At 44.3% G+C, this 14,116-nt stretch overlaps 1 protein-coding gene across 4 annotated transcripts in view; it reads left to right on the plus strand.

Moving 5' to 3' along the window:
- The window catches only part of LOC109889462 (ELKS/Rab6-interacting/CAST family member 1), a 30,899-nt gene that overhangs the window by 10,178 nt on the left and 6,605 nt on the right, over window positions 1–14,116 (plus strand). For 3 of the 4 annotated variants that reach the window (XR_004209713.1, XM_020480903.2, XM_031822896.1), the window contains exons 4-19: window positions 3,910–4,201; window positions 4,290–4,417; window positions 4,572–4,646; window positions 4,726–4,881; window positions 5,109–5,276; window positions 5,349–5,516; window positions 5,636–5,773; window positions 7,115–7,255; window positions 8,483–8,623; window positions 8,717–8,910; window positions 9,139–9,150; window positions 9,400–9,535; window positions 10,753–10,884; window positions 12,692–12,852; window positions 13,035–13,182; window positions 13,581–13,676. Coding sequence is in view for 3 of the 4 variants with exons in the window: in XM_020480903.2 (XP_020336492.2) it covers window positions 3,910–4,201; window positions 4,290–4,417; window positions 4,572–4,646; window positions 4,726–4,881; window positions 5,109–5,276; window positions 5,349–5,516; window positions 5,636–5,773; window positions 7,115–7,255; window positions 8,483–8,623; window positions 8,717–8,910; window positions 9,139–9,150; window positions 9,400–9,535; window positions 10,753–10,884; window positions 12,692–12,852; window positions 13,035–13,182; window positions 13,581–13,676 (2,286 nt within the window). In the remaining variant the exon portion in view is untranslated. The remainder of the gene's footprint in view (window positions 1–3,909; window positions 4,202–4,289; window positions 4,418–4,571; window positions 4,647–4,725; window positions 4,882–5,108; window positions 5,277–5,348; window positions 5,517–5,635; window positions 5,774–7,114; window positions 7,256–8,482; window positions 8,624–8,716; window positions 8,911–9,138; window positions 9,151–9,399; window positions 9,536–10,752; window positions 10,885–12,691; window positions 12,853–13,034; window positions 13,183–13,580; window positions 13,677–14,116) is intronic. The other variant, XM_031822898.1, reaches the window with a different exon arrangement.

Genomic DNA, 14,116 nt, shown 5'->3' on the forward strand with positions numbered 1-14,116 from the left:
TTGGTCCGGTATACTTGGATGTGTAGTGTCAGCATTTGTTGCTGACATGTCATCCCTAAGTTTGCTAATCTTGCCAATGAAAAAGTAATTAAATATTTTGCAATATCAGTTGGTTTTGTGATGAAGGAGCCATCTGATTCAATGAATGAAGGAGCCGAGTTGCCTTTTTTTCCCAAAATGTCATTTAAGGTTCCCAAAGCATTTTACTAGCATTCTTTATATCATTTATCTTTGTTTCATAGTGTAGTTTATTTTTTATTTAGTTTAGTCACATGATTTCTTAATTTGGAGTACGTTGGGCTGCCAGACTTAATTGCCATACCTTTTGCCTCATCCCTCTTAACCATACCATTTTTTCTCATCAATCCAAGGGGATTTATCAGTTTTTACAGTCATTTTCTTAATGCGTGCTTATTAGTAACTGGAATAAGTAGTTTCATAAATGTGTCAAGTGCAGCGTCTGGTTGCTCCTCATTATACACCACAGACCTGCAAATATTCTTTACATCAACAACATATGAATCACAACAAAGCTTCTCGTATGACCTCTTATACACTATATTAGGCCCAGCCTGACTCTTATACACTATATTAGGCCCAGCCTGACCTCTTATACACTATATTAGGCCCAGCCTGACCTCTTATACACTATATTAGGCCCAGCCTGACCTCTTATACACTATATTAGGCCCAGCCTGACCTCTTATACACTATAGTAGGCCCAGCCTGACCTCTTATACACTATATTAGGCCCAGCCTGACCTCTTATACACTATATTAGGCCCAGCCTGACCTCTTATACACTATAGTAGGCCCAGCCTGACCTCTTATACACTATATTAGGCCCAGCCTGACCTCCTATACACTATAGTAGGCCCAGCCTGACCTCTTATACACTATATTAGGCCCAGCCTTTGGAACGTTGGTTTCCCTAGATATGTCTATTATATTGTGATCATTACATCCTATGGATTTGGATACTGCTTTAAAGCAAATATCTGCAGCATTAATAGAGATATGATCAATACATGTTGATGATTTAATGCCTGTGCTGTTTGTAACTACCCTGATAGGTTGACTGACAACCTGAATCAGGTTGCAGGCAATGATTACAGTTTGTATTTTTTTCCTGAGTGGGCAGCTTGATGTTAGCCAGACAATATTTAAATCACCCAGAAAATATACATCTCTGTTGATATCACATACATTATCAAACATTTCACCCACATTATCCAGATGCTGACTGTTAGCACTTGGTGGTCTATAGCAGCTTCCCACCAGAATGGGCTTTAGGTGAGGCAGATGAACCTGTAGGCATATTACTTCAACAGTATTTCACATGAGATCGTCTCTAAGCTTTACAGGAATGTGGTTCTGAATATAGACCGCAACACCCCCTCCGTTGGCGTTTGTCTTTTCGGGTAGATGTTATAACCATGGATTTCTACCACTGTAACATCATAGGTATTATCTAAGTGAGTTTCAGAGATCGTCAGAATATGAATGTCATCTGTTACAAGCAAGTTATTGACTTCATGGACCTTGTTTCTTAGGCTACATATGTTCAAATGGGCTATTTTTTTTGTGCTTTTCTGGGTTGTTTGATTATTTTTTATGCTTTACTGGGAAGCTTATCAGAGGTAGACTTACTCATGTTATTTACATTGGAGCTGATAGTGCAGGGTGAGCTGCATAAAGATGTCTTCCTACTATTGCACACCGCCTCAGTGCTAACAGTGTAACTCTGGTTTATAGGCTCATGATTAAATGCGGAAGACACATTTCAGTTGGACAACTGACCAGGTATCCCACTTTCCTTTCCCTATATTAGTAGGAAGTATAATATATTTCAATATTGAAGCCATTCAATTACCTAGAACAATGTGGACTGCAAACTTGTTCAACATATTATGCAAAGATGGGATAGGCTGACATTTTGTTTCTGGAGACTATTTAATAAACTAGGCTATAAAAGACTAACATTCGAATTGGAATTGATGACAACACGGTACAGAAGACTTCAAATACACAAGTTGAATCAACTGCATATTTAGCCAAGGAGCACATTCTGATTGGCTAGTGAGGGGTCAAGCCACCAACTTATTTATTCATCAAAACTCCTACTTTAGCAGTCAATGGCATTTGATTCTTACCACCTCCTGTCTCCTTGAGTTTGTGCCAAGTTCAATTCCACATCAGGTGCTTTAAACACAGCTACCCGCCTCTCTGTTTCTCCTGCTCTTCAGAGTGAGTGAGAGGAGACGCTGCCTCTGCGTTTAGGATAATGCCCAGCTCAGCACCCCATCACTGCGTGTGTATAATGTGTGGATGCTGGCAGGGGGATTTTCTGCACTCCAACCTTCTGTCATCGTGTGTGTGTGTTTGTTAACTAGCAATAGCAATCCTGGTTTAACAGGAGATTAACTGTCTGAGAAATGGGGATCAATTCTGTTTCAGAACTAGTGTATTTAGGAAATCATCTATAATCCAGATGTCTGGAAAACATGGATGATTTTTCACTTCATGTTTTGGACTTCACTAATCAAATTAATGTATTTCCCCTCTGAACACTGGCATCCTGACATAAGGCATGTCTTTAATGATTAATGGCCTGATCTGGATAATTTGGTGTTTCTTTTCCTGCCCATTATGCCCTGCTGAGTCACACACACACACACACACACACACACACTACGGGAGAGTGGCTGTGTGAGGGGGCTGACGGTTAGATGGACAGGGTAATTACCCAGATGCCTGTGCAGTAGGGGGCTGACAGTCTGAAAACAGCCATCTATAAATTAGAGCATTAGAAGCTAGTGAGGCTACTGTAGGGCTAATCAGCGGGTGCTCAAATTTAAAGATGGCTGTTTTCAGACTGTCAGCCCCCTCACACAGCCACTCTCCTGGTGTGTGTGTGCGTGCGTGTGCGTTGGTTGCAGCTCTTGTCATCCCAGTAGAAAATAGAAGACATTGATCCCCTTCATCCCCAGTGATAAGTGACTGCTATTAGTCTCAGAATGTGTGGCGAGCGCTGTAAAATGGCTGTCATCTTCCATCTCCTACAGTAGTACGACTGATACTCAGCTATTTTATATTGCCTGTTACTCACTAAACACCACTCGCCTCGCCACTCAGATACACCATTTGTCATGTCAGAAATGTTAAAAATGCTTAATTGGCTCATATTAAAGTGGATGTATAAGAGATTTGTGGTAAGATAGGGAATGAATACAAATGAGAGGGAGGGATAAATATATAAAGAGAGAGGGAGGGAGTGTCAGTGTTGATATGTTAGTGTTTATCGTACGTTTGACCCATATATAGCATTGTACTGCAGTGTGTTGTGCTGCAGAGCTTTGCCTACTGTGTGTGTGTGTGTGTGTGTGTGTTCTGTTTAGATCAGCTTGCTGTATCCAATCTCTTAAACGCCTCTCTGTTGTCTCCTCATGAGGGAGAGGAATGGGGCGAGGGATCAGTGAGTCAGACTTAGTCACTGGGTCTGGGAGGGGCGAGGAGGAGAGAGGATGAGGGAACGTGTGACAGAAACGGGAGGGTGAGGAGGGGAGTGAAAGAGAGAGCGAAGGAGGGAGCGAGGGATACAGACACGGACTTGTCTTTGCGCTGTTGTCTGAAACACCTCCCAGCTGATCCAAAGCAGAGAATAGAGCACAGCATTGTATTTCTGTCACATAGCTACTCTGTCAAAGAACTGTGGCAGTACAGGCTGCAAACAATGAATGCTGGCTGATTGTGCTTTTGCTCTCTGTATTTCACTACATGGGAACGCCAAAATGTCCTGATTGAGTAGGTGGTGTATTTGTTGCTGTACCCACCGATCCTTCTCTTCTCTCCCCTTTCCTCCCCTTTTTGATACATATAACTTCTCCCCCTATCTCTTGCTCTCTCTAGCACCTCCACATGACGGTCCAGGCCTTGCAGGATGAATTGAGGATCCAGAGAGACCTGAACCAGCTTCTCCAGCAGGACCCTGCCAGCCAGGGTCGCGAACTGGCCCTGAACTCTGAACCCACGGAGGAGAACTACCGGCGGCTTCATGGGGACCACGAGCGTCAGGCCAAGGAGCTGTTCCTGCTCAGAAAGACCCTGGAGGAGATGGAGCTGAGAATAGACACCCAGAAACAGACCCTGGGTGCCAGGGACGAGTCCATCAAGAAACTGCTGGAGATGCTGCAGAGCAAAGGTGGGTTACTGGGACACAAACAGCGACCCATATTAGTCATTTTCCAATGTTAACGCATCTTCTAAATGACCATATTGTTGTATTCCAGGGCCGTCGGCTAAGGCCTCAGAGGAAGACCAGGAGAGAACCAGGAGACTGGCTGATGCTGAGATGCACAGACACCATCTAGAGTCCCTACTGGACCAGAGAGACAGGGAGACGACTGCTCTACGAGAGGTGAGGGACACTGGGAGAGATGAGGAGGAGAGAGGGGAGACGGGGGAAGGTAACACATAGAGGGGCTTTAGTTGGGTCACAATACAAACCATTTGGGATTGAGTGTTGTGTAGTAGACAATGTGTATGAGCTGTGACAACCTTGTTCTCTTTAGGAGCTGCATCGTCGATACGAGGGAACCCCAGAGTCCACCAAAACCAAGGCTCTACAGACAGTCATCGACATGAAGGTACCTGTCTCTGTGTGTGGCTGTGTCTGTCAGTGTATTTGTCTGTGGCATAACCCCTTATCTCTCCGGTGTGTGTCAGGATGCTAAGATCAACTCTCTGGAGCGAGGTCTGAGGGACATGGAGGAGGAGGTGATGATGCTCAAGTCCAACGGCCTGCTGAGCTGTGAGGAGAGACAGGAGGATATGAAACAGATGGAGGTCTACCGCAGCCACACCAAGTTCATGAAGAACAAGGTTAGACCAGTTCCCATTGGTCTGAATTCAGTTGCCCTTGGTTCTGATAGGTCAGAATTCAGCTCAATATCAATCTGTTCTATAGTTGTTCGTGTTCTCATTATGTTCTCTTCATAGCCATGCACTCCTTCCTCTCCCTCTGCTCATCACCCACTACTTCTCTACCATTCCTCTTCTCCCCTCTCCTGCTCTTGTTTTCCCTCTTCCTCCACCTCTCTCTCTCTCAGATGGACCAAGTAAAGCAGGACATGTCCAGGAAGGACACAGAGCTGCTAGGTTTACAGACCAAGCTGGAGACTCTGACCAACCAGTTCTCTGATAGCAAACAGCACATCGAGGTCCTCAAGGAGTCGCTGACCGCTAAAGAACAACGAGCTGCCATCCTACAGACAGAGGTACACACACACACACACACACGCACACACACACAGAGCCAGTATGCTGAGCGGTTCCCCTCTGCTGGCCAGGTGGATGCGTTGCGTCTGCGTCTGGAGGAGAAGGAGACCACGCTGAACAAGAAGAGTAAACAGATCCAGGAGATGTCTGAGGAGAAGGGCACGCTCAACGGAGAGATCCACGACCTCAAGGACATGCTGGAGGTCAAGGAGCGCAAGGTCAACGTCCTGCAGAAGAAGGTGGAGCTTGACTATATATCACGCTGTATAATGCAAAAGTCATACTACGTCCTGTTTAGTAAGCGTTTTGTGTATGTTTTTCGTCTAGCTCACCTAATTTTGTGTGTGTGTGTGTCCAGATTGAGAACCTGCAGGAACAGCTGAGAGACAAGGAGAAGCAGATGAGCAGCCTGAAGGAGAGAGTCAAGTCTCTACAGACAGACACCTCTAACACAGACACAGCTCTTAACACACTGGAGGAGTCCCTCGCTGAGAAGGTACACACATACACACACTAGAGTCCTACATTGGTCAGTTTTTTGGAGCCGCGCCTACCACATCAATTCCGATACCTACCTGACATCAGGACAGGTTGTTCTCCCAAAACCGACCCACGCGCTTAGAATTGTTCCCGAGAGCCGGTCCATTACCCACCAAATTGCATCAGTTTATTTAATTGTTTTTATAACTCCAGACAGTAGGCTATTCCTTTTCCCTGCTAGAATGAATTTGTCTCCATGTCTATTCAACAGTTGGATAAAAGAAACCATGCGGCACATTGATAACTCAAATAGCTTTGAATGAGAGCCTTCTTACCTAAAGAAAGCTATAGGCTTAGCCTACATAGCAAAACATGACCTTTGCATTCAATATTGTTTTGATTTTCAAATAGTTTAATTGAAACTTAAATAAATAATTGCCCGAATTGAATATAGCCCACAAAAATACGTAAACCTTTTCCAGCGTCACCGGTCAAATGCAAATTATATGGCCAGTGTATGGTGAATGAAAGTCTGAATTGCGAATGCCTCTGCACGTGGACAAATTCAACTGTTTCAGCCCCAATAACGGACAGTTCCCTGCTCCACACTCTCACTGTGGCTGGGTCTGACACCGCTCACACAATGGGATTTACACCAATAAAACAGCTCCACACTCTCACTGTGGCTGGGTCTGACACCGCTCACACAATGGGATTTACACCAATAAAACAGCTCCACACTCTCACTGTGGCTGGGTCTGACACCGCTCACACAATGGGATTTACACCAATAAAACAGCTCCACACTCTCACTGTGGCTGGGTCTGACACCGCTCACACAATGGGATTTACACCAATAAAACAGCTCCACACTCTCACTGTGGCTGGGTCTGACACCGCTCACACAATGGGATTTACACCAATAAAACAGCTCCACACTCTCACTGTGGCTGGGTCTGACACCGCTCACACAATGGGATTTACACCAATAAAACAGCTCCACACTCTCACTGTGGCTGGGTCTGACACCGCTCACACAATGGGATTTACACCAATAAAACAAGCTGCGGGGTTTGTACAAATTGTATAAGCATGATTTAAAACATTTCTGACCCGCAATATAATTGTTCTGAACTGCGAGCCAACCCACGGGTTCAAGGAGTGCTTTCATTCCACCCACTAGCAGACTTTTTGTTGTTGTTGTGGGTCACCCGTGGGGAACCTTCGGTACCCGATGCAGTGCTCGAACACACACACACACACACACTGTCCAACTCCGGCAGAGACTCATGAGCAGTGCTGTTTCTGTCCGGGGTGTTTGTACTCTCATATGGACTCTGAAATGACGCCTCTGTAGGAGCGTATCATCGAGCGTCTGAAGGAGCAGAGAGACAGAGACGACAGGGAGAAGACTGAGGAGATCGACAGCAACAAGAAAGAACTGAAGGATCTGAAGGAGAAAGTCAGTCTGCTGCAGGGAGATCTGTCTGACAGAGAGGTACACACACACACCCAAAGTGTAGTGACACTGTTGACACAGTTTATAAAATACATATATTATTATTTTTTATTAAAAGATTAATAATAATTTGTGTTGTTGTTGGGAAAAACACAATATATCCATTGTTTAGCTGGAACGGAATGTTCATATCCTGTATATTTGACTGTGATACGTGGTTGTCTCACCTAGCTATCTTAAGATGCATGCACTAACTGTAAGTCTCTCTGGATAAGGGCATCTCCTAAATGACTAATGTCAAATGTAAAGGTTTTACATAGAGGTCATATTACTGTATATAATTATTTAAAAAAAAAATGTAAACATTGATATCACAAATGTATTTAAAAAAAAATGTAATGTAGTTATTTGTGACATTTTACTATGTAAAACCAAGCAGTACTCCTTATTTCCCTGAGAGTGAGTCATTTACACTGAGTGTACAAAACATTTCCATGACAGACTGACCAGGTGAATCCAGGTGAAAGCTATGATCCCTTATTGATGTCACTTGTTAAATCCACTTCAATCAGTGAAGATGAAGGGGAGGAGACAGGTTATAGAAGGTATTTTAAGCCTTGATGCAATTGAGACATGGGTTGTGTGTATCATTCAGAGGGTGAATGGGCAAGACAAAAGATTGAAATGCCTTTTGAACGGGTATGGTAGTAGGTGCCAGGTGCACCTGTTGTAGTGTGTCAGGAACTGCAACGCTGTGGGGGTTTTCACGCTCAACAGTTTCCTGTGTGTATCAAGAATGGTCCAACACACCCAGCCAACTTGACACAACTGTGGAAAGCATTGGAGTCAACATCCCTGTGGAAAGCATTGGAGTCAACATCCCTGTGGAAAGCATTGGAGTCAACATCCCTGTGGAAAGCTTTTGACACCTTGTAGAGTCCATGCCCCGACAAATTGAGGGCAAAAGGCGGGGGTGCAACTCAATATTAGGAAGGTGTTCTTAATGTTTTGTACACTCAGTGTATGTAGCATTTAGCAACAAAAAAAACATGATTATTTGTCTCTGAAATGAAACCATCAAGTGATAGACATGTATTTGTTTCAAACCTGTCATTGAACAACCCCATGCCATGATTAGTGAAAAAACACACATCCCTTTCATAATTTCTTTAAACAATAAAAGCTAATTTACCAACATTTCTGAAATGGATTTATAGCATTTTGGAATGAAACTCTTTAATTTATGAACCCCCTCTCCCTCTCCAGACCAATCTGTTGGACCTAAAGGAGCATGCATCATCCCTGGCCTCCTCGGGGCTGAAGAAGGACTCCAAGCTGAAGAGTATGGAGATTTCTCTGGACCATAAGAAGGAGGAGTGTCTCAAACTGGAGAACCATCTTAAGAGGGTGAGATGTTGCCTCTAGACAATGATCTAAGGCCACGTTTACTTACTTGTCTGATCATAGAAAAAAAATGTGCCTGACTGTGTGTGTTTTCAGGCCCAGAATGCGACTTTGGAGGCCAAGGCGAACACAGAGCTGTCGGAACGCATCACCTCCCTGGAGCAGGAAGTGACCCGACACAGAGAGGATTCTGGCAAGGCTCAGGCGGAGGTGGACCGGCTGCTGGAGATCCTGAGAGAGATGGAGAATGAGAAGAACGACAAGGACCGCAAGATCAACGAGCTGGAGAAGTATGTGTGTCTTTCTCTGACCCTGACTCTACTTGTTTGTGACTAACTCAGTCTCTGTAAACAGCACTTTATCTATATACATGTGTACCTGGTCTAATGTAGGTGTTTTCCTCTGAAATACCACACGGTCCTCCTCTTCTCCTTCCTGTCATCTTGTCTTCTTGCTCTCTGAATCTGTTTCTCTTGCCTTCTTGTCTTTATGCTGGAACTCTCTTGTCTCCTCTCCAGTCAGTCCTCCAGGTTAGTAACATGTTCTCTGCTCTGTCTACTGGCTGGACTTCCTACCTTTCCCCCACCACCCCCACTCTCTTTTAATCTCAATTGCTTTTGCTCTCCCTGCCCTCTCACTTTCACCACTCTCTTCACTTTATCCCACTTCACCCCCCCTCTCTCTAACCCCCTCTCCCTCTGTGATGCTTTAGTGTTATGAGTGTAACCTTATGGGAATGTCTGTAACCCAGTCCTCTTGTGTCCCATGGTGCCTTGCAGGCAGACCAAGGACCAGAGTAAGAAGGTAGCGTCCCTGAAACACAAGGAGCAGGTGGAGAAGAGTAGGAACGCCCGACTGGTGGACGAAGCTAAAAAGAGAGAGGACAACATCTCAGAGAGCTCTCAACAGGTCAAGGTAAGGTGTGTGTGTGTGTGTGTGTGTGTGTGGGGGGGGGGGGGGTCTATGGATGTGTGACTAATAACAACACTGATATAGAAAGCTCTTCTTGTTGCACAATTTTTTTTCGACATACAGAACTAGTCAAAAGTTTGGACACCTCCTAATTCAAGGGTTTTTATTTATTTGTTTAAATTTTCTAAGTTGTAGAATAATAGTAAAGACATCAAGACTATGAAATAACACATATGGAATCATGTAGTAACCAAAAAAGTGTTAAACAAATCAAAATATATTTGAGATTTGAGATTCTTCGAAGTAGCCACCCTTTGCACACTCTTGGCATTCTCTCAACCAGCTTCATGAGGTAGTCACCTGAAATTAATTTCAATTAACAGGTGTGCCTTGTTAAAAGTTAATTTGTGGAATTTATTTTTTTCTTAATGCATTTGCGCCAATCAGTTGTGTTGTGACAAGGTATGGGTGGTATACAAAAGATAGCCCTTTTTGGTAAAAGACCAAGTCCATATTATGGCAAGTCAGCTCAAATAAGCAAAGAAAAATGACAGTCCATCATTACTTTAAGACATGAAGGTCAGTCAATCTGGAAAATTTCAAGAATTGTAAAAGTTTCTTCAAGTGCAGTTGCAAAAACATCAAGTGATATGATGAAACTGGATCGCAATGAGGACTGCCACAGGAAAGGAAGACCCAGAGTTACCTCTGCTGCATGACCTCCAGGCGGTGTAAGGGTTATTTGACCAAGAAGGAGAGTGATGGAGTGCTGCATCAGATGACCTGGCCTTGACAATCACCTGACCTCAACCCAATTGAGATTGTTTGGGATGAGTTGGACTGCAGAGTGAAGGAAAAGCAGCCAACAAGTGCTCAGCATATGTGGGAACTCCTTCAAGACTGTTGGAAAAGCATTCCAGGTTATGCTGGTTAAGAGATTGCCAAGAGTGTGCAAAGCTGTCATCAAGGCAAAGGGTGGCTACTTTGAAGAATCTCAAATCTCAAATATATTTTGATATGTTTTAACACTTTTTTGGTTACTACATGATTCCATATGTGTTATTTCATAGTTTTGATGTCCTCACTATTATTCTACAATGTTGAAAATAGTACAAATAAAAACCCTTAAATGAGTATGTGTGTCCAAGCTTTTGACTTACTATAAATATCCTTTATGTAAAATGTCTTTATCTACCTGTCTTCTCTCCCTTCCCATCTAGGACTCTCTGCGGTTGAAGACTGAGCGTATCGAGGAGTTAGAGGAGGCTCTGAGGGAGAGTGTTCAGATTACAGCAGAGAGAGAGATGGTGCTGGCACAGGAGGAAGCTGCCAGGAACCACCAGGAGAAACAGGTACACATGCACAAACACCTGGAGGAGGTGTTGGAGATGAAGTGAAACGCGCAACACAAGGGTACACACGCAAAACACACGCACACATGTGTAACACAAATACAGCTTCGATATCCTTTCAACCTCTCATCCTATCTGCTGGCCACATTTCACTCTGTCCCTCCCTTCCTACCTGCTGTCCCACCTTTTCTCAGTTTTCTTGTCTCTCATTTTCTCCTGTCTTCTCTGTTACTTACTGCCTCTCAGAAGCACTCACACAAACCAATGCATGAGTCCAACCACGTCCACTTTAAGTGGTCTAAGGTATGACGTAATGATCCTCCTCTGTTGTATTTCACCCTTTTGGATCAGTAGCTCTTTAGACCATGTTATCATGTACCATTTACCTACTATTCACTTTGAAATGACATGGTGTAAACTAAACCAGAACCATCTGATACTTCTTTCTCGTGACGCCAATCTATAACTTGTTGGTAACCAATGATACCAACATTGCACCTCAGAGAAAGTCAATAGTTATTATTTAGCAATGTTGGGTTGTACTATTAACCATGTGACTTCTAAGTAAATGTCAGTTAAATGAAAGTACGACAGTGAAGTCGTACCTTTTATTGCTGTTTAGATCTGTCATTGGAGCCCCTTGTTGTACGTTCAACACCTCAGTGGGGTTGGATCCAGAAACAACCCCTAGCCCTGTTCACCATATTGCTGGTCTATTACCCATCAATCCGTTCAGATTTACACTAGTACCTAGGTGCTATAGGGTGTAAGAGCTAGTGCCAATGGGATAGGGTGTAAGAGCTAGTGCCAAGGGGATAGGGTGTACGAGCTAGTGCCAAGGGGATAGGGTGTACGAGCTAGTGCCAAGAGGATAGGGTGTACGAGCTAGTGCCAAGGGGATAGGGTGTAAGAGCTAGTGCCAAGGGGATAGGGTGTATGAGCTAGTGCCAAGGGGATAGGGTGTATGAGCTAGTGCCAAGGGGATAGGGTGTATGAGCTAGTGCCAAGAGGATAGGGTGTATGAGCTAGTGCCAAGGGGATAGGTTGTAAGAGCTAGTGCCAAGGGGATAGGGTGTAAGAGCTAGTGCCAAGGGGATAGGGTGTAAGAGCTAGTGCCAAGGGGATAGGGTGTAAGAGCTAGTGCCAAGGGGATAGGGTGTAAGAGCTAGTGCCAAGGGGATAGGGTGTAAGAGCTAGTGCCAAGGGGATAGGGTGTAAGAGCTAGTGCCAAGGGGATAGGGTGTAAGAGCTAGTGCCAAGGGGATAGGGTGTAAGTCAGGAATCATCAACTAGAGCAGCCGCGGGACCATTTTGTTTCTTTCGCGGATGTTCAGGGGGCCGGAATCTAATTACAAATCATTTGTAGACTGCAAATTCAACACAAGCCCAAACTGATGTAATGTTTGACTAAATAATTTCAGTCCTTGCTTATATTTGTATACGATCATGTGTGTCTCTCTATTTTGCATGGGAATACTTGGGAACAGATTTACAAAATTATATAACTTGGAGCTGATTTCCTGACTTTTTTCCAGTCTTTTATGTCCAACAATGAACATTAGAAAACTTATCGGTGGCAAATATTTGGCCTGCAGTCTGCCAGATGGGTAACCCTGGTGTAAGGGCTAGTGCCACGGGTGTAGGGGCTAGGGGTTCTTTCTTGTGTGCCTTTGATTGACAGCTCATCAAAATGGGTCTGTACTTGAGGAAGGTTATGTCTTTGAATGATAAACATGATCTAATACATTTTCACTCGCTCTGCTTGTCTTTGTATCGTCTTATTTTTATTATGTGTGCGTGTGTACAGATTGAGGAGCTCCTGGGGGCCATGGAGAAGGTAAAACAGGAGCTGGAGTCTATGAGGGCCAAGCTATCATCTACCCAACAGTCCCTGTGTGAGAAGGAGACTCACCTGACCACTTTGAGGGCCGAACGCAGGAAACACCTGGAGGAGGTGCTGGAAATGAAGTAAGACACGCACGAAGACACACGCATCATACACTGTATATACACCCATTCCCTCCACTTTCACATTTTGCAACATGTCTGCTGACTTGGTAGTCAGGTAATGCTGTAATACAGTCAGGTAATAGAATATCCTGTAAATGACTCATTCTAAAATGCCACCCTGTAATACCTCCTTGGTGCAGACAGGAGGCGCTGCTGGCAGCCATCAGTGAGAAGGACGCCAACATTGCCCTGCTGGAGCTGTCCTCGTCCAAGAAGAAGAAGACGCAGGACGAGGTGGCTCTGCTAAAGAGAGAGAAGGACCGTCTGGTACAACAGCTCAAACAGCAGGTAGGGAACAATCCCTCATCATGTTACCTAGGTCCAGCAACATAGGCCTCTGTAAAGTCACTTCCTCTACTCATCTCCTTCACCTGAAATGGGGGGAGACTAAACAGACCTCAGACAGTTTATAGGTATAGCTTTTAACTTTGCAGCAAGTGCCAAAATCAAAAAGTAGGCATCCATAAACTTCTCTGAGCTGTCTGCTCAATACACCATGATTAGGGTGGCAGGTAGCGTGGCGGTTAAGAGCGTTGGGCCAGTAACCAAAAGTTCGCTGGTTGAAATCCCGAAGAAGACTAGGTGCGAAATCTGGCTGTGCCCTTGAGAAAAGCATTTAACCCTAATTGCACCTGTAAGTCGCTTTGGATAAGATCTCTCTCTCTCTCTCTCTCTCTCTCACTCAGACTCAGAACCGTATGAAGCTAATGGCAGACAACTATGAGGATGACCACTTGAAGACCGCTCCCGACCAGACCAATCACAAACCTTCTCCAGATCAGGTGGGTACACAGTCAACCAAACAGAATCATATTTTTTGCAGTTGAAGGCTATCTAGATGCTATTATTGTGAGAACACACGTGTAGCTTAACCAGAATATACCATCTTTCTCCAGTATATAAAGTTATCACGGACGGCCAGCTCATTAGGCTGGATTACACCTGCCTGCTTGCTGTTTAGGGTTTTCGGCTGGGTTTCTGTACAGCACTTTGTGACATCAGCTGATGACAGAAGGGCTTTATAAATACATTTGATTGAAATTGGATTTGGCAGCCACCTATGGCGGCAGATTGATGAGGGCGGCATCTTCTGAACTAAACTGACCTAGACACACCTCCAACAACAAATAAAACCTCACATTATTCTGCTCAAATACAATGACAATTTCTCTCAACCAGTGGCATATGGGCTTTTTATGTGATCGCTGATGCCGCCCTGTGA

The sequence above is a fragment of the Oncorhynchus kisutch genome, linkage group LG4, assembly GCF_002021735.2.
Source record: "Oncorhynchus kisutch isolate 150728-3 linkage group LG4, Okis_V2, whole genome shotgun sequence".
In the NCBI taxonomy this organism is placed as follows: domain Eukaryota; kingdom Metazoa; phylum Chordata; class Actinopteri; order Salmoniformes; family Salmonidae; genus Oncorhynchus; species Oncorhynchus kisutch.